This window comes from Rhyacophila brunnea, unplaced genomic scaffold (assembly GCF_057557595.1).
Source record: "Rhyacophila brunnea isolate RB1 unplaced genomic scaffold, BYU_Rbru_1.0 scaffold_7, whole genome shotgun sequence".
NCBI classification, from domain to species: domain Eukaryota; kingdom Metazoa; phylum Arthropoda; class Insecta; order Trichoptera; family Rhyacophilidae; genus Rhyacophila; species Rhyacophila brunnea.
In genome coordinates this window covers 5,525,659-5,553,447 of record NW_028233339.1, presented here as the reverse complement: position 1 = coordinate 5,553,447, position 27,789 = coordinate 5,525,659, and the positions used below count along the sequence as shown (strand labels likewise).

At 33.1% G+C, this 27,789-nt stretch overlaps 1 protein-coding gene across 1 annotated transcript in view; it reads right to left on the bottom strand.

Annotated features, from left to right (window-relative positions):
• LOC147064401 (neprilysin-1-like) overlaps positions 1 to 11,783 on the bottom strand; it is a 216,876-nt gene extending 205,093 nt beyond the window's left edge. The window contains exon 1 of the mRNA XM_085957925.1: positions 10,864 to 11,783. Coding sequence (XP_085814051.1) covers positions 10,864 to 11,239 — 376 coding nt within the window. The 5' untranslated portion in view covers positions 11,240 to 11,783. The remainder of the gene's footprint in view (positions 1 to 10,863) is intronic.
• Positions 11,784 to 27,789: the final 16,006 nt, after the last annotated feature.

Below are 27,789 nucleotides of genomic sequence, written 5' to 3'. Positions count from 1 at the left end.
AGGTGCTTGATGAATCGTTTTTGTACTTTTTCAAGTCTGATTTTTTGTGATTTATAGGTGGGTGACCAAATAGTAGAAGCAAACTCTAAGATGCTGCGTACGTAGGAGAAATAAAGTAGTTTTATGACGTGTGTGTTGGTGAATGGCTTACCTGTACGCAAAAGAAAACCTAATGCTTTTGAGGATTTTTGTGCAATGTGATCAATATGAGCATTAAAGTTTAGTTTTATATCCAATAGGATGCCCAGGTCTCTGACTACCGGAGTGAATGGGATTGGCGCGGAGTTAATTTCATACTGAAATTTTATTGGTGTACGGTTTCTTGTAAAATAAATAGATTGAGACTTGGAAGCATTTAGAGTAAGGAGATTCTGGTCACAGTATGATGTTAGGCGTTCTATGTCTTCTTGCAGTCTATGGCAGTCAGCAAGGCTATTCACTTCCGTGTATAGCTTTAGATCGTCTGCATATAAAATATGGTTTGCGTGTTGAAAACACTTGCCAATGTCATTGATATATGAGTTGAATAAAAGTGGCCCCAGATGAGAACCCTGGGGAACGCCTGAGGGAATAGAGATAAAGTTTGAGCGGTGTCCACCAATAACTACGGCTTGGCATCGGTTGTGAATGTATGAAGTAAGCCAGCGGAGTAGATCTCCGTGAATACCAAGTAGTTCTAGTTTCTGGATCAGGATAGTATGATTAACTCTATCAAAGGCCTTAGAAAAATCGGTGTAGATGGTATCTACTTGCGATTTTTTATCCATGGAATTAAGAAGATAACTAGAGAATATAGCAAGATTTGTTACCACCGACCTGCGTTGCATGAAACCGTGTTGTTTTTCGCTAATGTTTTTACATATAGCAGGGTAAAGTTGATCATATACTATACGTTCGAAAAGTTTACTGAGTACTGATAGTATCGAGATTGGTCTGTAGTTTTCTGCTCTCGAAGTGGAGCCGTTTTTGAAAATTGGGATCACAAACGCTTCTTTCCACTTGTGCGGAAATGTACCGTCTCGGAGAGATTTTTTGAAGATTATGGATAAGGGGTATGCAAGCTCATCTGCGCAGTTGATTAGGTAAACTGGAGGAATATTATCGCTTCCTGTGCCTTTGCTTACATCAATGGTTTTAAGGTATTTCAGGACGATGTTTTCGGTGATGATTATTGGGTTGGGTCTGGGGTTCTAGCAACTAAATTATTAATATATACGTGCGTTACTATGGAAATCAATACGACATGTCAAAATGACATTTCAGTATTATTTCTATCAAGTACAATTTTTTTTTTGATCGCTAGTCTAGTCAAGTTTATATGATTCAACAGAAAATTTAAAAACGTTAAAAAGTTCTTTTTGTCTTGTAATTATGTTTACTACTTAGAAAGTTTTATTTGTAACTTTGAAATATTTTTGAGTATTTAAACAGTTTTAGAAGAGATTTATTAAATAGGTTCATATTAACCCTAATTATGCTATCAATGAATTTTTTTAAATGTATTTATTCATTATTTAACTTGCTCCGTGAACTCGATGGCCTTTCTCATATAGATTCACAAGTATAGGATGACAGATTGAATTCATAGCCACTCTTTATGAGTATGGCGAATACTGAATCCATCTTACCTGTTTTCCATGAACCTATGTGTTCTTTATACCTAGTCATAAACATTCTGCTTGTCTGGCCCAGATAAACTGCCGGACAAGATACACACTGTAGCAAATAAACAAATATTAACTTATTAGGATTTGGGTCATGAGTACCGCTATGTGTTCACCCAGAATGAATAACAACTTGTGATGCCACCCAATCATCCCCTCCACCGAAATCAGATGGATGCTTTATCAAGAAACGAACACGTTGGTATTTTATTCGCATAGATAATTAAAATCAATGTTGTTTCTTGATCCATAACCCAACATTTATTTACCCTTTCTTCAAACAGTTTGTAAAAATATTGGTGGATACTGTATTGATAACAATAAACTTCAATTATTAGGTACGCAATATTTCCTTAAAAATATAATTCCCAAACCACTCACCCCCACTGTATGAATATAACAAAAGATACTAACTAAACATTTACTTTATAAATATTCTATCACAAGTTTTGGTATAAATATTGAATTAATTAAATCGGTTTATTTGTTAAACATACTATTATTAATAATATTGAACTATCTGACTTACTGCAGGTATTTGTATTTACTTAAAAATATCATGGATACATTATAATACAATAATATAATATATATTTTTTTAAACCTGTCCGATCCTAATATGATCATATGGGCCTCCACAGAGTGGAGGTTTGCATTAACAGATTTTGTTTTTACGAGAAATGGATGTCAGCCACTTGCTCAACATATTAGTATCATACTCTGACTCATACACAAATTGAAAAACAATATGTGTACTTGCCAGACCCAGGACTCTAACCTGGGACCCACGGCGTTATAGTCCAACGCTTAAACCGCGCGGCCACCGTAATATATAATATATATTAACGATTAATGTAAGATACACGATGGCCGCGTGGCTTAAGCGTCGGCCTATAGTTTCGTGGGTCCCAGGTTCGAATCCTGGATCTGGCAAGTACACATATTATTTTTCAATTTGTGTGTTAGTCAGAGTATGGATTTAATAGGTTGAACAAGTGGCTGAGATCCATTTCTCGTGAAAACAAAATCTGTTAATACAAACCTCCACCCTGTGGAGGCCCATATATGATCTTATTAGGATCGGATATGGTTAGAACAGGAATATATTATATATTTAATCAAACTATATAAATGATATAAACATGTTTCTTAGATTACGTTGGCACTCTATAATTCAGTGCTTCTCAAACTTTTTCATACCACGGCCCCCGAAATCAGAAAAAAAACAAAAATTTTAGTCTTTAGTAACCAACAGTACTCTATTTACCATTAATTATTATTATAGGTATATTTTTATTAAAAATAATAGAACATTTTATTTACTTTCTTGTAAAGCAAAAATTAAAAAAAACAAACAAAAATTATCTTCAAAATATTTATTTCAAATACTGAAATATTTCGCGGATCCCTGGCAGGAGCTCCAGGGCGCCGCGCCCCCTAGTTTGAGAAGTACTGCTCTATACTATTATTGTGGAACAACTTAACCTTGAAATTGAGCAGATTCCGATTTTTTCTACTACGCACGAATTACATAGGGTAAATATTTTTATTGTTACCTCCACGCTTGGCGTCGCTCTAACTACGTCATATTTTACGTCAAAACTATGGAACTTTACGGTTATGTGGTACATATATATATATAGTCTTGTTTTGGATGCTCACTGTGATAACGTAGGTATCTACATTTTTTCAAGTATTTATATTTTTATCGGTGCCAACATGGAAAATCACTCAGATATCAACGCCAAATACTTCTAAGTACATTGAGAAACTCTATTCAAAAATTTCCCTTCCTGTTATAATATGGAGAAAAATATTTATGGAGAACTGTGACCGTAGGTACCCTATTATACCAGTTATGCGGGTCTATTCTATACACAAGGCGACTATTGACCCCTAAAGTGAAAAAGTGATAGTATAATCTCTATATATATAAAAATCTCGTGTCACGATGTTTGTGGTCGAACTCCTCCGAAATGGCTCGACCGATTTTTATGAATTTTTTTATGTATATCTGTTAGGTATGAGAATAGGTCAACAAGTATATTTCATACCGTTAGGTGATTAGGGTATCTCTATCCAGAAAAATTTTCTTTTATTTTTTTGACAATTTTTTTTTAATATTTTTTTTTATTTGGCATAAGAAAATACCCCAAATTTTAACCCTCCTACCCCCACCCTCCCATTTTTTAATCGCGATTTTATTATTTTTGTATGAACAAATTTAACCGTCGTTCGTATTTCAAACAGAACGAAATTATTTATATTGTTTAATGACAGATGGCGCTACGTCCGAGAAGAATTAAAGAGAAGCGTCGCGTCATTTTGACATTTCATTCGGCATATCACAACGCAGTGCGTGCAAAATTTTGTACGATTTATTTTAATTTATCTATTTTTATGTGCGTGTATTACAGTGCACAATGCCAGCAAGACGCAAGGGGGGCCATTTAGGCCGTCGAACGAATAAAGCAACAAACATGCGAAATATTAGAGCAGAAAGAACAGACAAACAAATCCAACAAGAGAACAAAAACGTGCGTGTAAGCATGTCGCAATTGCGTGCATCTCAATCATAAGAGGCACGAGCTGAACGAAATTAACAACGACAATTGGAACGGAGCCAAGCGCGCCGGTTCGTAGTTGACACACGCAGAGCAAATGACCGACAATGCCAACAAGTACATCGAACATTTACATCCGCTTCGTTCCTTCGTCTCGCATTCGAGTACGAGCCAGATATTGAATATTCCGCTCATCCGAAAGTGCTTATTGGTGCTATGGACAAAGAATGTCCCCATTGTCATGCGCTCAAATTCAAACATGAGTCCACCGGGATGTGTTGCGCATCAGGAAAAGTGCAACTACCAGAAATTGAGATACCACCAGAACCATTGAACGGCTTGCTCATCGGCACGATTCCAGATTCAAACCTGTTCCTGAAGTCCATTCGCACATTCAATTCATAATTCCAAATGACTTCGTTCGGAGCAACAGAAATAGTTCACAATACTGCGGCAAATGGTCAACAATTCCATTCTACGTTCAAAATCAAAGGCCAAGTATACCACAAAGTAGGCTCATTGCTGCCAATGCCAAACGAACCACATAATTTTTTACAAATCTACTTCATGGGCGGTGAGGACATCAATCATGTGGATGCACGTTGCGGCTACAATGGCCTCAATTCGCCTATTTCCAGGCGCATCGTCGGCGAACTGGACGCCCTATTGAATGAGCACAATGAATTATTGAAATTCTTCAAAGCACACATGCACGAATTGCAACGTGTCAATCACGCTATTGTCATCAATCCTGATAAAACACCAGCTGGAGAGCACGTGCGTCGATTCAATGCACCTGTTGTTGACGACATTGCTGGAATCATGGTTGACGACCGCACATCGACGCGAGAAATCGTGATTCGAAGAAGAAACAATAATCTGGAGTTCATCGCTGACACACACCGTTCATACGACGCTCTCCAATATCCGCTAATTTTCTGGAAGGGACAAGACGGATATTGCATAAACATTAAACAACGAGATCCTGTCACAGGTAATTCATTCATTATGAACATCATTAGTCATTTTGAATTGAGAAAATGAATGGTTGATGTTTTTTTGTTTTTATCGGCGGTCATCGTCTACAGCGCTCTATTCCTCTTTCTGTCATAGATCCCATCCCCACACACTTACGATACATTCGTTATTTTTTATTTAACAACCAAAATATTCACTAGAAATAATTTATATGGCAGAACAACGTTTGCCGGGTCAGCTAGTTTATTATATATTTGTATTGAGGTATTACAATTGTTACAATAAGTTAGCCATCTAAATAGTCAAAACTGTCTATCTCCCTCTAAATTTTATCACAGTCAAGAGAGGTGCTGTTGAAATATAGTACTTATTGCAACAAAAATTGTTTTATTACGTACCTACCCTAAGTTTGATAATATTTATCACTTTATCACTTTAGCGGTCGATAAGTATAGAATAGACCCACTGGTCTGGGAACGGAGACAGTTCCCATTAATTTTGAGTTCCTGAACCGTTGGGTATTGGAATGCATGCCACAAAATATTATTTCTTTCGGAAAAAATCTAATTTCATTTGGCACGATGACGTCGCTCAATTTCATACGATTCTAAGATTGTTTTATAACGTGTTAGGGTATTATAAAGCAAAATTACAAATTGAATTTTACGAATTTGAAAAACTACGTAAATATTTTTTATTGTGTAGTCAAAAATTTATATTTAAAACTGTATGCCATAACGCGAAAAATATTGTATAATCTCTATATATATAAAAATCTCGTGTCACGATGTTTGTGGTCGCACTCCTCCGAAACGGCTAGACCGATTTTTATGATTTTTTTAATGTATATTTGTTAAGTATGAGAATAGGTCAACAAGTATATTTCATACCGCTAGGTGATTAAGGTATCTCTATCCAGAAAAAGAAATCTTTTATTTTTTTTTTTAATTTCTTTTTGTATTTTTTTTATTATTTTGCATTAAAAAATACATATAACCCCAAATTTTCACTTTCCTACCCCTACTCACCCATTTTTTAATCGCGATTTTATTATTTTTGTATAAACAAATTTAACCGTCAGTCGTATTTCAAACAGAACGAAATTATTTATGTTGTTGAATGACAGATGGCGCTACGTCCGAGAAGAATTCAAGAGAAGCGTCACGTCATTTTGACATTTCATTCGGCATATCACAACGCAGAGCGTGCAAAATTTTGTACGATTTATTTTAATTTATCTATTTTTGTGTGCGTGTATTATAGTGCACAATGCCAGCAAGACGCAAGGGGAGCCATTTGGGCCGTCGAACGAATAAAGCAACAAACATGCAAAATAGTAGAGCAGAAATAACAGACGAACAAATCCAACAAGATAACAAAAACGTGCGTGTGAGCATGTCGCAATTGCGTGCATCTCAATCACAAGAGGCACAAGCTGAACAAAATCAACAACAACAATTGGAACGGAGCCAAGCGCGCCGGTTCGTAGTTAACACACGCAGAGCAAATGACCGACAACGCCAACAAGTACATCGAGCATTTACATCCGCTTCGTTCCTTCGTCTCGCATTCGAGTACGAGCCAGATATTGAATATTCCGCTCATCCGAAAGTGCTGATTGGTGTTATGGACAAAGAATGTCCCCATTGTCATGCACTCAAATTCAAACATGAGTCAGCCGGGATGTGTTGCGCATCAGGAAAAGTGCAACTACCAGAAATTGAGATACCACCAGAACCATTGAACGGCTTGCTCATCGGCACGATTCCAGATTCAAACCTGTTCCTGAAGTCCATTCGCACATTCAATTCATAATTCCAAATGACTTCGTTCGGAGCAACAGAAATAGTTCACAATACTGCGGCAAATGGTCAACAATTCCATTCTACGTTCAAAATCAAAGGTACAGTATACCACAAACATTGCTGCCAATGCCAAACGAACCACATAAATTTTTACAAATCTACTTCATGGGCGGTGAGGACATTAATCGTGTGGATGCACGTTGCGGCTACAATAACCTCAATTCGCCTAATGCCAGGCGCATCGTCGGCAAACTGAACGCCCTATTGAATGATCACAATGAATTATTGAAATTCTTCAAAGCACACATGCACGAATTGCAAAGCGACAATCACGCTATTGTCATCAATCCTGATAAAACACCATAAAACACCAGCTGGAGAGCACGTGCGTCGATTCAATGCGCCTGTTATTGACGACATTGCTGGAATCATGGTTGGCGACCGCACATCGACGCGAGAAATCGTGATTCGAAGAAGAAACAATAATCTGGAGTTCATCGCTGACACACACCGTTCATACGATGCTCTCTAATATCCGCTAATTTTCTGCAAGGGACAAGACGGTTATTGCATAAACATTAAACAACGAGATCCTATCACAGGTTTTTCATTCATTATGAATATCTCATTTTGAATTGAGAAAATGAATGGTTGGTGTTTTTTTGTTTTTATCGGCGGTCATCGTCTAAAGCGCTCCATTCTTCTTTCTGTCATAGATCCCATCCCCACACACTTACGATACATTTGTTATTTTTTATTTAACAACCAAAATATTCACTAGAAATAATTTATATGGCAGAACAACGTTTGCCGGGTCAGCTAGTATTACATAATATACAGAAGAGTTGACGGTCATCAAATATTAAAAAAATAAACACTGCCGTCTCTCAACTCAAAAAGGTTGGCCATCCACGTGTTATTATAACGTGGTGGATATAGAAATGAAAACAACTTGATGATTTCCCACGCCAGATTATCTACACTCACTTAAAGTAAATCCAGAGCAAACACGTCGCCAAGGCGGTAAAAATACACCCCAGATTTTCCCAAAATGGTAGCAGCCTTGAAATAATATGCGAAAAGACTTTGTTTTTCCAATTATAAAACGTTACAAAAAAAGCAACGGTGATTTAGCTTTTTATGAAATGAGATAAACTTTAGAACATTAATAATGCTTTGTCGACAAATAAGTACCGTGATATTCATAATTTAAAAAAAGTTTATTTTACCTAAATTTATATTTAGTGTCCTGAGTGTATAACAGAAGTACCCACATAAATGTAAATTTAATGGAAATGTTTAATACGTACAATACTATAAAGAATGATAATCTGTGTTAGGCTTATTTTTAATATTCTTTTTGATAACGTACGAATAAAATTGGGAAAAATAATAATTTTAGTTACTACTGTCATAGGGATATTATTTATACTTTTATATATCGTTGATAATAAAGTTTTCCATTCTTTTTTCTCACTATCCAGATAAAAACACTGCCGGATTTAATCTATAACAGATATATATTGGTGACTAAAAACAAATTGAAACTTTCCTTTGTGCTTTTTGTTTTAAAAATTACTTACAATATTGTCAATTTTGATATTTAATACTAAATTTACATTGAAGAAAGTGGTCTTTGTCGAACATCACCAACGGTGTTGATGTAATTAATTTGTGTCAATCTGGAAAAAGATTTTTCCCTTTGCCAAATTGATTTATGCTTCAGGCTTCGGAGCTCCTATTAATTAGGGTTTCCTGAGTTATGGAAACCTAAATTTACCATAAAACAAAAAATATGTACATATTCGTTTTCAACTATTTGTGTAGATAGATATTTACTGACAATACTTAGCAAAACTTTTATTATTACACAATTATTGTAATATTATTTTTTTTTTGTGAAATGAAGAATGAAAAATATAAGTATATACTATATCTCCTTCTTCTTTGACCATGTCCGATCTAATAAGATCATATGGGCCTCCGCAGAGTGGAGGTTTGTATAAACACATTTAGTTTTTACGAGAAATGGATGTCAGCCACTTTTGCTCAACGTATTAGGTCCATACTCTGACTCATACAATTGGAAAACAATATATACTATATACCAGTGCACCGCAACCGGTGTGCCGTGGCACACCAGTGTGCCGCGAGACGATGCTAGGTGTGCCGCAGAGCATTGCTTCCAAAAAATGGTTGCAAAAATAATGCTTACTAATAGCCAAATTTACGTACATGGCTGGTAATACATTAAATTTGAGCACCTGCATAAACTTAATAAAACAGACTGAATGAAAATATATTGACGTGATCTGATAAATTTAGGAGTTAAGACAAGGATCTCTAAAACTGTATCAAAGGTCCTACCAGACCACCAACGAAAACAAGCAATTAATTTTGGATCCGTCTCAAAAACATTTAACTTTACTTCAAAAGAAATTTCATCATTACTGTCATACAATCAATACGTCTGAACTCGAAACCCTTTTGAAACAAATGCCAAAAATTCTATAGAAGCGCTTATGCTATTTTCTGGATTTCGGTTAATAAAGAATATCCTCGTATTTCTGACAAGGCTAGGAAACTAAGTAAGTAAGGCTAAAAACTTTTACGTTCATTGAAACAAGCTCAGGTATCGTAATTAATTACCTAGTTTTTTATTGATAATACAAATACATATAAAAATACATATATATAAATATGTACATTTGGTTCTTCGTCATGCGTTATGTATATTTAACGATTTATAAAATAAGTATGTAATGTAATTTTTGTGCATGTCCCCCACTATCCTGCGGGCCCAAGCTCAGGGGGGGCGGCGTGGCAGGTCAAGCAGATAAGTGAGATAAACACAACTTACAAATTTGTTCTAATAGCAATCATACGATTGTACGTTATAATTTACTGTTATTAAATAATTATTGTTTAGCCGCCAACCGCCGCCATAATAATTCTAGTGAATGTATTAATAAATACAAAAATCGAAAAACATAAAATCAATACGATTAATTTTACCTCGAACACCATTTAAAAAACTCTATTTTAAAGTATCACACTGTCTTTAACCTTAGCGATAGGTAGTGGGTGTCGAAGATTCTGGCCTGAGGTCCATGTTTTGGTGTATACCAATTGTTTTACGTGCGGTGTGCCGCAGAATTCTGGGAATACCTTTAGTGCGCCGTGGGTGAGAAAAGGTTGCGCAGCACTGCTATATACCTACTACAATTCTATTTCCGTTCGATTTGTTACTTTTTTCTCTCCATGTTGTTATAAATGTTAATAATATAATATATTACCTACTTCAGGATTATAATGTAGCGACATTATTACCTAAATCAAAATAATGTAATACATAATATGTAATAATATAATATATAATATTATTTTGCTTATAGCCCACTATATACAGTCAAGATCAAACTATACATTTCTGTTTCATAAAAATATTTTCTATCATAGAATTATCCGTAATTATTTCATTCAAGAGTTTTGATAAATCCATAACAATACAAAATACTATTCATACGTTATTAGAAAATAAATCCATTACATGATTTAGACCATCATATATTATTATATTCGCTTAAATATATGATATTTATTATTAACAACATTATTCTAACATTATGTATTAAATTGATAAAATAACGAAACAAAAAACTAATATCATTTGTATGATGACAGAAAAAACATTTTATCAAAATGATCCACACATTAAAAAAAAACACACACAACTTTAATATGAATCGTAATGCCACCTATTAAGTCGTGAAGAAAATAACATAAACCATTCAAAATCAATTAATACATGTCGTATTTGAGACTAAATAATAAAGCGTTCAAGATTCTCACCATCAGCCGCCGAGCTGCACTGCTGTCCGCTCATCTGCAAGACGGTACTCGCCAGAATGATGCTGATGATGAAGAGAACCAGTGCGGCTCCAATCCAGAACTTCTTCTTCATCCTACCGCAAATGGAGTCGTCATTGTCGGTCTTCGTCAGAACAGTATGCGCCTTGGACCCAGGTCCAAAATGAACGACCGTACTGCGTGGAGCGTTCAGATCGTCGAGAAGAACGCCGGTTGAATCATCGCTCCCGCCGTTTTCCTGTGGTGAACATAGATACCCGTTATTTCCAGCATTCTTCCATGGCTTTCCATCGTTCTTGACATCTTGCTGGTTGACTTTTCCTCTCACCACGATCGCTTCCTTGATAGGCGATGGCATTTTAAAAGTATTTGGAACAGTTTTTACTGTCCCCTTTTTATGGTACGGACATTACTCTGTATTTAATAATCTAATAAGAAAATTAGTTTTCTAACGTTTTTATTACAAATAGTTTTTAGTGTGCGTTGTTTTAATATTTTATTTAGGTTAGGTTAAATTTCTTTTATAATATACTTAAAGATTTTATGTTATGATTATTATGAATGCTCGACAAAAAATTAACACCAAATATAACTGGACTTTTACGTGTGTTTTATTTTTCAATCTTTCATACGAATCACAAACTAAATTTAAGCGTTGATGTTTTGTTTCTTTATAAACTCCGTGTTAAGTTCAATGTCTGGAATTTTGATTGAAATTAAGTCACTTTGCTTCACAAACCAACGTGATTAGACGTCAACGTCACTACTATAATGCCTTTGTAGTCGGTAAAATCAAACTTCAACAAAGTCATGAATGTTTAGATTGAGAGTGCGAAACGATCGTCGATTGGGAGCAAGCGCTCGTTCGTCCGACGTCTGTTTGGAGCGCCGTCGACGGAATGAATACATTCGGCGTCCGCACGCCGTTATATTCCTTCGAAGCGGAGGAGGGATGACTCCAGAGGGAAAGGGGGCGAAGAGTAGCAGCGGGGAAACTGAAATTCTTCGCACTAAGTCGCACCCCCAGGCTTAAACATTTCGTGTGAAAATGCAGGAAAACTTGTGAATTTTCACCCCAAAACTACTCATGTAGCGTAACATTCAAATCGATTTCATATGTAGGTACTTTCCTCATACGAATATTCTATATAATATACACATCACACAATAGCCAGTATCATAATATTAAATCCCTTGCTGGAATTAAATCTCAGAACTCATGAATAAATTCAATCATTTATAATTTTATTCATTAATTAATATGTACGGGTGGCATAAAAGCTCCACACAGTGACGTCCCGTAGGGTAGCAGATCATGCATTTATTAAGAGCGGACCATTTTAAAGGGCGCAAATTATAAAAATACACCACATTTGGGAGCAGGCTCCGTAGAGATGAGACATTTATTTTGCCTGCGGCGGAGTTGTATTTCCACTAGACGTCTGTAAATGTATACACACACAGTCTTATATCATAATTATAAATAGTTATATATAATAATATATATACAAGATAAAAATAACTTTTTATATACAACGTTTTTAAATTTTCTGTTGTATCATATAAACTTGACTTGACTAGCTTAAACGATCAAAAAAAATTGTACTTAATAGAAATACACAATAATGAAATGTCATTCCATATTGATTTCCATAGTAACGCACGTATATATTATTAATGATTTAGTTGGTAGGACCCCCTAGCAAACAATAATGGTATCGAAATAACTTTTCGTACAAAACAGAATTAACTAAAAATGAATTCAATTCTACTTAAAGATGGCTATAAGTATTTTAAAAATGCATTGGCATCGTGTTCTGATATATTCTAAAAGTTTCAAATATCTAGCTAGTCGGGAAGTTAGTTAAAAATCTATTGCAAGATTTGTACCGGACAAATAAGAATACGACCTAAGAAAAACGTTGTAATAAAAAATCATAAAATATAGTAGGTACTTATATTTATATGATATGGGGCGGTATTTTGAGTCTGTAATCCTTTTTTTAGTGACGTCGCTGGATCCATACGAATTTATAACTCACTAAACATATTATTTCACAGTATTTATTAAATTAAATAAATAGATCAATGTAATTTTTTTCAACCTCATTAAGGTCACTAAGACCATTCCAATTTGGAAAAAAAATGTTTATTCACTCGAACATAATATGCCAGGTACCTAAATAAAAAAATGACAACACATCATTTATGTTGCTTACAGTTTATGTGCGAAATTTCGTTTTAACGAGTGATTTTCGCCTGCGGTGCTTACAGTTTCTAATTAATCAAAGCGTCAATGTATGTGCAAATCACATTTTATTTTTGTTCGAAATGGCCGCAAAGATAATTATGTAAGTGTTGTTATATAGGAAGGAATGAATCTACATAAAATTTGATATGTACTATAATTGGAAAGAGGTGGACGTCACTGATAACTTTTCATAAAATCAAGATATTATAATATAAATTATTGTATTATCTATTGTATACCGTATTCTTACAGGCTAATATATGTAAAATTAAAATATCGCTTTACAAATAATCATCACAGAAAAGTAAGTTTTCCTTAAAATATACATGTTTTATTTCCAAATCGAAAAGTAGGTATCTACCTACACCCTCTCTGTTGATTTTAACTATCATTGTAAAAATCTTATTATGTACGATGGATTATATAACTATAATTGTTCAGATAGTTACTATATACTCGCGAAGCCAGCTGTCTTTGCTAGATATTCGATTCCGATTGGCGTCCTAACCACATAGTGGTGGATTTTATCATAATAATAAAATAAATCTAATAATAATGATTCGCTTTGACTTGTGGTGCTTTATTACTGAATGTATAAGCATAAGGTATTTAAGATGGCAGCACAGTTTTTGCTTCAGGGTGGACTTTATCTCTAATGTCAGACATGGTTTTTTTTGAACAGTACACTCTCTCTCTACACTTTCTACAATCTCAGTAGTCTCTAGTCACTTTTGTAAGGATAGTTTTATTTTTCAGACATTTAGATTGTTGCGATAAAAATTATTATGATTCGTTTTTCGATTGAGCAATAACAAAATGGATTGGTCAAAAATCATTCTAATGAATGTCAAGAAAAAGTATTCTTATAATAGTATCCATATAATATGATATGATACGATACGATACTATATGATATGATATGATATGATATGATATGATATGATATGATATGATATGATATGATATGATATGATATGATATGATATGATACGATACGATACGATACGATACGATACGATACGATACGATACGATACGATACGATACGATACGATACGATACGATACGATACGATACGATACGATACGATACGATACGATACGATACGATACGATACGATACGATACGATACGATACGATACGATACTATACGATACGATACGATACGATACGATACGATACGGTACGGTACGGTACGGTACGGTACGGTACGGTACGGTACGGTACGGTACGGTACGGTACGGTACGGTACGGTACGGTACGGTACGGTACGGTACGGTACGGTACGGTACGGTACGGTACGGTACGGTACGGTACGGTACGGTACGGTACGGTACGGTACGGTACGGTACGGTACGGTACGGTACGGTACGGTACGGTACGGTACGGTACGGTACGGTACGGTACGGTACGGTACGGTACGGTACGGTACGATACGGTACGGTACGGTACGATACGATACGATACGATACGATACGATACGATACGATACGATACGATACGATACGATACGATACGATACGATACGATACGATACGATACGATACGATACGATACGATACGATACGATACGATACGATACGATACGATACGATACGATACGATACGATACGATACGATACGATACGATACGATACGATACGATACGATATGATATGATATGATACATAATGTAATTTCTCATATTAAGCGTGAAATTATTTATTAGTAATAATATTATAATTCTATATACTTATTCTATATAATTCTATAAATAAAATATAGTGAACTCATATTAAAATAAATGTCTTAATCATTGATTATTTATGTTAATAGAAATGTTATATTTCGGTGTTTTCTCCGATTTCCGTATATTCTAATTTTTTAAATTAACTAGTACGACAGAAAATAAAAGAATCCTTTATAATCGGGTCGCTTAAGAAAAAAATGACAATCGTTCTCCTATTAGTTTGACAGATAAGTATCAGTGTTGTGTTTTCAGATTATATTTTTATAGTAATTAATAGAAAATATGCATTTATTTATTGTTAAAACTCATACGTACACCAGTGTTCAGATTTAAATAGTATTGTAGAATAATGATTATTATATGTGATATATCGAGTATATAGAAAGTATTAAACGACATTGGAACAATTTGATTTGTGACACAATGGATGAAAAGATATGAAAAAGTATAGTGTCGGATAAAAAACGCGTTTTTTTTTAAAATAGTATTCTCTGATTTCGGGACTGCAAAAACCGAAGTGAAAATGCAAAAAAAAATCAACAAACTGACGTTTAAATAAAAAAAATGTGTGTTATCTAAAAGATCTTAGCGTATTAATAGTGTTAGATTAGATGTATTAGAATAAGGGTTCACAAACTTTTTCGTCAAAGGAACAATTTTGAAATCAAAAATATTTGGTGGGCCGCCCTTTATTTTGTTAATATTTTCTATTTTTAAGAAACATGAGGCAAAAAAATTAAAAAATATTTAATTGTGTAAACCTATATTTTTAACTAAATATACATTATTATTACTTTTATTAATATACGTACTAAAAAATAATATTTAATTTTTTTCACCATCTGATTTATGCAATTGTTTGTTTGAAACTAAATCCTCCAAGCCAGGCTCAAAGTTTGTGGTGTGAAAACGCAATACAGATGCGATATGGTTGTCTGTTAATTTTGATTTACGAGTATCAATGCTCATTGTAGAAAATGTTGTTTCACTATTATAGGTACTTCCAGATAAAGAAGCATGTTGAACTATATTTGGATATACCTCAAGTGAAAGTTCTGGTACAAGTCGATTATGTGGAATACAGCGGTAAACACATTTTGAAAATAGCCGATATACTAGATTATTTGTTAGGTTAACCTAAGCAAACCTAACCTAACCTGTAAAAGTCAATTAAATTCTTATCACGTTCAACGTTCTCTTGCAAATCTATTAATTCAAACTGCATATTTACGAGAACAGCGTCCGGGTTACATGAAAAACGATCTTGAAAAATATTAAAATGAATACAGATTTAACATAAATTTCACAGGACACACTTTGTGAACCTCTGGATTAGATCATTCCAAAGGACAGAATGAATAATTAAATTCTAAGGAAATCATTATTACTGGTTGATTCCGAATTGTTATTTATATCAACCTGAAAATAATCACGAGCATCTTTATATACGCAAATTAATTCAAAACAACACACGTGGAAGATTGGATAAGAAAAAACAAAATGTAAAGGTATTATACAGTAACACTAGAGTTTCTACAGCATGTTTGTATGAAAAACAATCTTAATTGAGTCGTTGCTATGGTAACTAAATCTAATTAGAAAACAAACAATCTATCTATGTATTTATGTGTTAAAAATAAGAACGCTGTTAATCTTAGTATTTATTGAATTTGAAAATGCTAAAAATAATATTTAAGTCATTTTTACTTCGTTCCAGAAATACATATTATATAAATTAAATTATTTTTATTTACACATTTTTGAATAAACATACATATCTCAAATAAAAATGAAGGCTATTGGGGTCGACAGCCATTGTTTTCTTTCGAGTGTCAATTTTATGAATCCACAATCTTCAAAGAATAAATGACATAACTACCTAAATCTTCAGATAAGTACATCGTAATGTCATTCACATATTTATTGATATATAATGTGTAAATTTTTCTCTGGATTCATATCGTCACATTAATACTACAACTAGATAACTTGATTTTCACTGTTTTTTGAGATACCTAGCTATTGAATATGATTTTACATTTTCTTCTCTACAAAATTACGTCAGAAGTAGGGATTCCAATCCCGGGATCCCGAGCTATTTACGATACCTATAAATCCCGGGATTGATAAACATAATCCCGGGATTTCGGGATTGATTTTTTTATCAATTTTTATGGAAAATAAAATAAAAGCGAAAATAAAACAGAAAAAATTCTTTTAATAAAAAATAACTACATTAGAAATAAACTGAGTTTGAATGAAGTTTGATTTATACCCATGTGTAGGTTGCCGATTCATTTTATTTTTTCACATGAATTATTAAAAATGAGAAAGATTGGGAAAAAACAATGCTTCGCACTTTTAACAAAGTAATTCTACCATGATATCATACGTTTTACGGCAGTTTCATATTTGGCGGACTAATAAGATTTATGATGCGGAAAGGCCATAAGTACGCCATGATTATTTGCTTTACTATTTGAAATCTCGCTAATCCATTCATTATGTCTTTACTATCAGAAACAGCAATCTCATATTAAATTTACATTATTGTTTATATTACAATATTATTTACTCCATTAAACTTGTGTATTTCCAAGATTGAACGTATACAATATTAACAATAAATGTCTTAAATAGTATAAATTATACTAGATTTATTTTTGACCGATTTTATCAATGTTATTTGTAAATATAAAAATTTTATATTAACAATGGAAAAAAATGCCAATACCGGGACCAGTCCCGGGATCCCGGGATTGTCAAATTGTAATCCCGAAATCCCGGGATCAGAATTTTGGCTCGGGATTGGATTCCCTAGTCAGAAATTAATAGGAACTGTATTAATTTTGTGTTTGAAAATGTTAGATAACTTTAAATTCATAAATGCATTAAATAAATGAAATAACATACCTGTAATATATTTTCTTACAATTGAAAGTTATTTAATTGTTCCCAATTAGACGAACACAATTTTCCATTTTTATTTTAAATAATAATTATAGCCTAGATTTATGTTAATCAAGTAAATTTTAAATTTCATTTTCCCAACAATGACCAAAACAGAGTTATCTAGTTGTAGTATTGAGGTGACGATATGCAATCGCACTTCTGAAACCGCCAGGTAGCTTTGTAAAAAACTTGACAAATTTCTGTCAACATCTCAAGTTTTTTTTTTTCAGTGTAAAAAATGCCACAGGCGACAAAAATATTTTCACACATCATGTTTTCCTGTTGATATATTTTACAAAGGATTTGTACGTTTACGAGATATTTTTATTTAATATTTGCACAATATGGATGGTATATTATTCATTATACAATGTTTTAAAAAAGAGGAAGAGCCAAATATGTTTAACGGTAAAAGAATAATATCCTTAATTTTCGCGGAAAAAACAATGATGTCGTCATTTAGTTTGAATTTCAACATACAAGTCCAATCAATTTATCTTATTTAACAAATTCCTCTCGTGCTTTTAGCTTATAATATAACAATAAAAACATTACAAAATATAGTTTACACACGTTTGTTTCTTTTTCAATTAAATAAAAATACATTGATAAGTTTCCCTAAACAATAAATTCTATTAAGGCAGTGATCTGCAATACGTCCCGTTCAGTTTATGCTGGACAGAACGATTTTGCCGATATTACAGATTTCTTAAAAACGAGTTATTTTAAATCGACATTCGTAGGCAACGATAATAAATATAATAAATGCCATAATATTTAGAACGGTATAACAAATATTATATATACTTAAATTACTTAGATTCGAGATGCTTAATGTAACGATTTTATTCGCAGGTGACTTCGCCAAAGGAAGATACCTGAGAGATGCGTTGATATTAATTTTACCGTAAATAATATTGCTTTACGAACGAAGGGTACTAAATAATATATTATATCAGTGGCGAAGGGTGGCTTTTGTAACGAGGTAGGTTGTGGAGATCATAGAAAAAGAACATACTTGTCAGGTTTTTTTTTTTTTCTTTATTTGGAAGCAATTAAGCTCTTCTCTGAATGGAAGGCTATTCTGCTTTACAATGGTTTACAAAAGTATACATACATTTTTTTAACGACAGGCATAAATAGTTACATTATTAATGATACAGAATTACATTTTTGTTACACTATACACTAGACCAGGGGCGGGCAAACTTTTTGGATGGAGGGCCAAATTCAAGAATTAAAAATGAGCGGCGGGCCGCAAGTAAAATACCATTTTTAGATATACACTATGTATTATCACGAAAAATAAACATTACAAAAAAAATAATGAGAAGAATGAAACTGTTGTACATTTTTAACATTTTTTTAAATTTAGGTGTTAATTTTGTAGTTTTGATATTCTCAAAATTGCTAGTAAATGGGCATCGGAGATATTTGATCGTAAAGAATTTTTATTGAGGTTCATGATCGAAAATGTTTGTTCACATAATATATAGGTTGATCCAAAAATAACGAACATTTTTCTTGCATACCTACTCTTTAAGTTGGTCGAATTTGTCTGAATTAAGGGCATTGTAAAATTTGGAGATTTCTTCACGACTATGTAATTCTCTTAAATCAGTGTCACACTGCCGATTAATAATCTCAAGTTGTAGCTCTGTCGGTACACTATCAATATCTATTGAAATCGATGTTAAACGTAGAAAATCGTGGTTACATAGTGTGAGACGAGACGCAAGGAATACGTACTGAGATAATACATTTACGAAACAACAAATTCTCCAAATTATGATCTATTGTCAATATTTTTTAAAAAATTATAAAAAAGTTATTCATAATCACAAGTACAATTATCGATGGCGGGCCGCGAAAAAATACCCGGCGGGCCGCAGTTTGCCCTCCCCTGCACTAGACATTTACGTTACATTTTTGGAGAAATTCATGTACAATTTTCATAACTGAAATATTTGGTTTTGCCAGGAACGAATTAATCGTAAAAGGAGGGTATAACCTGCATTTTCCCAACTTATTCAATAACACTTCTCTCTCCTGGTCATAGGCATCACATTGCCAGACAATGTGGTTAAGATCTTGAGTGGGATGTCCACACTGACACTGAGGGCTATCTACCACTTTAATTTTGTACAATGATTCGTTGAGACTGTAATGCCCTGCCCTGCTTCTAGCTATTGTCACTATTACATCTCGCTTTATTTTACAATGTTTACTAAACCAAGTTTTAGGAGATCTACTATAAAAGTTTTGATAGTAGTGTGTTCCCTTTTCTTTCCCAAGATTTTTTAAATATTTACCATTATTTTCGCTCATTGTTTGTTTAAACTGGGCTTTAAAATCTGTGTATGGAATTCTTATATTTTCTGATGGGTATTTTACAGATTTTTTTGCCAATTGATCAGCAATTTCATTACCATTAATTCCTTTATGTGCTGGAATCCAGTATATCTGTATATTTGTACCGTGTTCGTTACTATTGCTAAATTTGGAAATGTTGGTTCTAATATTAAGAATGTAGTCATTAACTTGTCAGGTATATTTACAGGAAATAAGAAGATATTACGATATTACTACTGATACACACGAATTTGATGAAATTTCAATAACTCACTGACGACATAAAATTGAGCGATGGGTTTAAATTACATATTTTCCTAAACATTTATACACATCGAAAATTATTAGATTAATCAAAATTATGTTGTATTTTTAAAAACAATATAGGTATATTTATTTATAGGTACGCAAAGATTTTAGGCTTTCGCATTAGAGCCTCTCGTTTTGTATAGACTGCTTCAGACAAACTGAGGTCACGCGACATAGGGTTCATACAAAAAAATATCACTATTCACGGCAAATAAATAGATATTTTTTTTAAAGACAGATGTCGCGCTGTTGTATATTTTTAAATAAACCTTTCTTTATACTTAATACATTCCCACTTTCCTACATATACGACAGATATCGTTGGCAAATTAAATTATTACCACGTTTTTCTTAGCTCGTATTCTTGTTTGTACGGTGGTTGTTTATCCAGTACAAATTTTGCAATCGACTTTTAACTAACTTCCCGACTAGCTAGACATCTGAAACTTTTTGAATATATCAGAACACGGTGCCAATGCATTCTTTTAATACTTTTAGCCATCTTTAAGTAGAATTGAATTCATTTTCAGTTAATTTTGTTATGTATGAAAAGTTATTTCGGAAGAAATCCGTAAAAAGTAAAATACTATTATTTGTTGCTAAGTGGATGGTCCTAGTAACTAAATTATTAATATATACGTGCGTTACTATGGAAATCAATATGAAATGTCAAAATAACATTTCAGTATTCTATAATATTTATTCAGTACCTATTTCTATCAAGTACAAAAAAAAAGTATTTATTAATACATAGAATTGTCAAGTGTATATGATTCAACAGAAAATTTAACAACGTGGTATATAAAAAGTTCTTTTTATCTTGTAATTATTTTTATAAAATAAAGTTATGTATTACATTATAGGTACCTACGTAAAAATATTTTTCTTAAGCAGGTAGGCTTTAAATAATTGCCTAGTATGGAGTTTTCGCCATTGATATAGATATATAATTATATACTTATAACATATTATTATACATTCGTTTTAACACTGCTGCGTGCCATGGGGCCCAATGATAGTAGTGCGTTCCAGGCTTTGAGAAAATAATATAAATATATTGTGACGTCACCAGGATCAAACCCGGAGCGCATTAGAGCCCAGTGCGTAGAGTTGGGTATTTCCCGAGAAAATTTCAATCTCGAGATTCGGGATTTCCAGAAAAGAATTCTCGAGATATCGGGATATTAAAAAAACCTAAACCTTAACCAAAAAACACAGACTGTCAATCGCTGCGTCTGACAATCGCGTACGTTTTTGAGACACAAAATTTCCTGATGTTGCAAAAATTGCATTCATTTTGAGTCGACGTTGGCTTAATTGTGTTAAATACCCCGATCAGTCTTTGAACGTTTTGTGTTTTCTGTCCACTTTTTTCATATAGAAAATCGGTTTTTCAATTAATATTTTTGATAATAAAGAAATCCCGAATCCCGAGGAAAGATTCTCGAGATCCGGGATTTCCCGAAATGTTAAAAATTTCAATTCTCGAGATTTGTGAATGAAAATCTCGAAAATTTTTCGAGAATTTCCGTCGGGAAATTCCCGAAACCCAACTCTACCAGTGCGTATTCAAGGAGCCTCACTCGAATGATGTATTTATATATTGTTTTAAATAATAAAACAATATTACTAAATCTGAAAAGGTGAAAATTTGGAAATGATCAATTTTGGTAAGGGAAGCTACGATTACAATAATTGAAAAAATAATCATATTACTCTCCTTTCTTATACGTAATTTGAATCTGGTGTGTTTTCCCTTTTCCATTAGTGTGCGATCCCTGGACACCGAAATGCGGTAATATAACCCTTTATATTTTTATATAATGAACAGTTCAACTTTTAAATGATAATTAAATTGCTGAAATACCTACATAGCAGACTGCTGTGTCTGAGTTTTATGAGTCTCGAGAGGGTCAAGACAGTTCCTCCGCTGTGAAAAATGTTCCACAATGAAACAATGGTGTTCTTTCGTTAAAAGGGACCATAAATAAAAGTTAATTGTTACATCGTGACGTCTAGAGTTTGCTCTAATGAGAAGTGAATTAAATGATTCTAATATTTTGTAAATAATATCTACTATTAATTATGAACTAGGACGAGGCCAAAGATGTTGAAGAAAATCGTCTCTATGTAGATTATATGAAAGTAATGTTGAAATAATTACAAGATAAAAGAAGAAGCATGTTCCATTATGGCTAAAAAAAACAAGGCAAAAAAGATATAGCATAATATCGTATTATAACAAATTCTGTTGGTCAAATGTCACTTCTACTTAATTAGTTTGCTGCATATAAATTTATAATTTTTTTTTTCATACGGTGAGCTGGATAAACAAATTCGTGTTTTGACATGCCGATCATGATTGGAATGTCTGAAAGGTCGGCTCGCTTCATAAGTTTTTTCCGGATCGTCTGTCAAAAATCTTTCCTGTCCAAAGTCTTTTTCGACTACCGGACCCCAAGTTGTGACCGGGTACCTGAGGTATTCCTGAAATCATTGTATGCACAAAGATAAAGTATGAAGATTTCATCACTCATTAAGTGAGTCCATAATAATTACAAGATAAAAAGAACTTTTTATATACAACGTTTTAAAATTTTATGTTGAATCATTATAAACTTGACTTGACTAGCTTAAACGATCAAAAAAAATGTACTTGATAGAAATAATACTGAAATATCATTTTGACATGTCATACTGATTTCCATAGTAACGCACGTATATATTAATAATTTAGTTGCCTAGCAACCAATAATGGTGTCGAAATAACTTTTCATACAAAACAGAATTAATTGAAAATGAATTCAATTCTATTTAAAGATGGCTAAAAGTATTTTTAAAAAAAGCATTGGCATCGTGTCTAGTGTCAAATGTCTAGCTAGTCGGGAAGTTAGTTAAAAATCGATTGCAAGATTTGTACCGGACAAATAAGAATACGAGCTAAGAAAAACGTTGTAATAAAAAATCCGATAGTCTATCCGTCGTAGGAAGTCAAATAGCAGTGGCGAAGGGTGGAGGTAGGCTGTTAAGATTCGCTATAAATAGTGCAAACTAAACTTTTTTAGTTATATGTTTTTGTTTTTATTGAACTAAGACTACAATTTACAGATGGTGCTAGTTAGTTTTTAAAAATCAATTAAACCCTGCCTAAACGAAACCATAATAGTTTTGGTCTAATTTGGTCAATACGACAAAATTGTGCACACTTTTTCATTCATCGTTATTTGTTTTCGTTGGATTAAAAATACATATTACACATATTGTTAGTTTTTTTTTTTTAATTCATTAAGCCCTGCCTAAACCAAACTATAATATATAAAAAATATTATTCTATTTATAAAATATTCAAAGTTATGTATGATTTATTTGCATAATTTTAGATATTTAATAGATAGACATGTATATTTTGACTATTATCTATTATGGCTTGGTTTCTCATGGTTTAATTGAATTTTAAAAAACTAACCAACACTATCTGTAAATTGTATTCTTATTTCAATGAAAATAAATACGTATGTCTGAAAAAGTTTAATGTGCACTGTTTATGGCGGATCTTAACAGCCTACCTCCACCCTTCGCCACTGTCAAATAGGTAGGGAAATCGGAAAATTGTTCCTAAATTCTTATTAACAGTTTCGTGAGGGAAAGGTTTCCGTCATAGATCGGATCGACGATAACGATTATCAGTTATCACACTTATCACACTACAGTTTCATTGGTTAACTCTGTTATCGCGAGTAGATAGATGAGTCGCCTAGGGTCACAGCCACAGAAAACTGAGTTCCCTGGTCACAGCTCACATTTTGAAATTTTCACATTTTTTAGTTAAATATACCAAGTGATACTGGCTATACTTAAGCTGGGGCACGGTCTAAAACGATCGTGACTACGCGACGCGAAGATTGTGCAAACAACGCGTGCAGAACAAAACATAATTTGTCATAAAAATTCAAAATGCGTCCATTTAATATTCTGTTTATTGTTCTATTAGTAATAATAATAATATATTCATTGACATGTTTTCTTTTTCAAGTAAATGGGTAACGTTTTTTAGTCATCTTTACACGATTTGAGAATGAATTCCCCCGACGCCATCACAAAACAAATTGACGTATTCACAGCTCGACTTTCGCTCTCCGATTGGCAGCTAGTCTGAAATTTCGTCGCACCTATAGTTGAAAATTATTTGCCGTTTTACTGAAGTATGCTCTTAATCTATATAAAGAAAAATAGTTGGCCATCAAAAGTCACTTTAAACCATGTGAAAATCGTTGACAAAGTTGACTGTTGGTGTCATAACTCATATTTTTCAATGGGGGGGGGTCAAATTATGCTTCAATATTAGGACCATACCTAAATTAAAATTAGATATAAATAAAAAGGATTTCAAGTTATACACATTTATATTTTTATAAAAATCGATGTTTTTTAAAATAAATATGAAAAATATTAAAACGATGAATTAATCAAAAATCTAAACGTTAAAAAATTGAAAACTTATAAACTAAATTTTTACAATAAATATGACCATAAAATATAATGTAATAATAATAGAGGACCCTGCAACAAATTCACATTTTATTACATTTTTTTACAGTCGTAAGTTTATCTTTGACTTAAAAAAAAATCTTTTTAGTGTTTTCATATACATATTTATTAATTAATACAGTTGAAATTGTAAATTATCAAAAAAGGTCTCAAATTGCAAGCTTCGTATTTTTCCGCTAGGTGCCTCTGTTGGTATAAGGATCCTCCTTATGTAGTGAAATTTACATGGCCTTAAAGCGGAGCTCGGAGCAGGAGCACGGAGCAGTGGAGCAATGGGATTTTATCCAGAGCACGAGCGGAGCCAGAGAACCAACAATTTTTAGTACTCCACTGCTCCGGATTTTATTAAATTTTAAATCCTTAAATCCAATGAAAATATTATATTTGATACTTTGCAACACTGGAATTATTTTAAATACGGTAACACTGCCGAGTAATAAATAGCCTCACTTTGGCAGATGAGATGATAGTGAAAGACGATTAGCTTTCGAGAATTTTGTATAATTTAATTAATAATATAAAGGACAAATAATAAACCTTATATTTTAAAAACTACTTTACGGAGCGGTGCAGACCCTGGAGCGGAGCTAGAGCGGAGCAACTCACAAATGGGTCGGCTCCAACTGTCTAGAAATTAATAAATTAGTATTCTGATACTTAATCAATTCAAGGAATAAAAGTGAAAGTCGATATTTCGACAAAAATATAATAATTGTACATAATATGTTTGTAGTTAACCATCTACGTGGTTTTCCTAAAACTTATGTCTTTATTATTCATATTATGTAGTTTGTTTGTTGGTCTGTCGATCAATAATATAATTTTATATAATCAATCATATTATTTTAAGTTGGTTGTCAATTCTCTATCTTTAAATAAGAGGCCATCCATGGACTGAAACCGTATGCGGTTTAGATCCGTGTGCCATACTAAACTTATGATTTTTGTTCATGGAAATATATTCTCACTAAATTTGTAAGTGTAAGTGTACGGTATAAACGGATACGATCAGATGCTTATAATATACTTTGTGAAAATATATTTCCATGAACAGAAAAGATAAGCTTAGTATCATAATGGCACACGGTTCGAAACCGCATACGGTTTCAGTCCATGGATGGCCTGTAACTTCCGGCATTATATGACACAAAACACATGCGGCTACTGAAAGATCTGTGGCACTCATAAATTTGGTGGTAACCGGGCAAAACAGAACATAATAAAACATAACATGACAAAACATAACATTACATGAAAAAACAGAACAGCCAGGGGGAAAATAAAACATTTATTTCTGTCGTATTTTTGTTATATAGTATATCAGTCTTTCAAACAGTGAAATTATTTTTCCCGCGAGACGGAGCCATAATTATACCAATTTCACTGAACGGAACGGTACTCCGGTGCGCTCCGGTCCATTTCAAGCTCTGTAATAACGTTATTTATTTAAATGTAGCTGTGTTGCCTTACTTGGTGACGTGTCACTCGACTACGAGATCTTGAGGTAATACGACGTCTGTTAAAACTGTATTTTATTCAAGGCTCGAAATGAACCGGAGAACTTGCGGTTCATGAAATCGCACAAAGTTATCACTCCTTCTTATGAAAAAAATAATTTGGCCGTCTGAGATAGATAGGTCATAATAACAAAAAAGTTAACAAACTAATTTTATAAAATACACATAAAATTAGATAATTATGTTACTATTTTTGAAGAATTATCGAGCGCTCCGGTTCGCAAAATTCTCTATTTCGAGCGCTGATTTTATTCCGAAATATGTGATCAATGAATTTATATTTGCAGCTAAAAGACATTTTTTTACAAATCGAAATATACGATTGGAAGTCACACACAAGGGCTCCCAACTAATTAATAACAACTTTTTGATTCATATAAAATTGTCTCAGTTTGCATTCTTTTGAAAACATTGTTACGTGCTTGTTTCAAGAGCTTTTGTTTTTATCCTTCACTGCATTCTTCTGACTAGCTCGAACGACAAAAGGACTATGTACCAACTGTTGGTACTCAACCAACCTCTCTTAAAATGTTGTATTTTCAGCTACATATGTACTACACCTCGTTGAAAAATTGTCTCTGGAGTAAAAAATTACGTATTTGCCGCATTGGCGTAGTTAACAAATCTTAATTGAAAGATAAATGAATACATGACGGAAACTTCTCAATTTTTTTTAAATTTTAGAGACGCCTGTTTTCAGATGCATTTGAGAATCTATCAGTAACAGTTTTTTTCATTGACTTTTCAATCCGAAATCGATTTTAGATACGTCCCAAGAAGATTTCTTAGGTTACATGTAAATTGTACGTAAAATATTTCACCGTGGCACAGTTCGCCGTGAGGTTTCTTATCGGAAAGAGATGACCGTATAATATACGGTCTGCAATTTTATTAGATTCAATATGAACATTAATTCAATACTCATAGCTGATTTTGGCAAAATTCATGAATTCAAGAATGAAAACCTAACCTAATCTAACCTAACAAATAAACCAGTATATCGGCTATTTTCAAAATTTATTTGCTGCTGGCTTCCTGTAAAGTGTAAACCGACAAGAATTATTTAGACATGAATTTTACGTCAGTACTATACGACCCAAAGAGGTTGGACGATCATTAATACACGGCCATATATTTCCAAAACAACATTTCACGGTGAAGTGTGATACAGCAAACTGCATACGTAGAAGTTCGCAGGCACGGGTTTTTTAACATCTTTACTAAAATAATTATTACCTATTCAATGGGTCG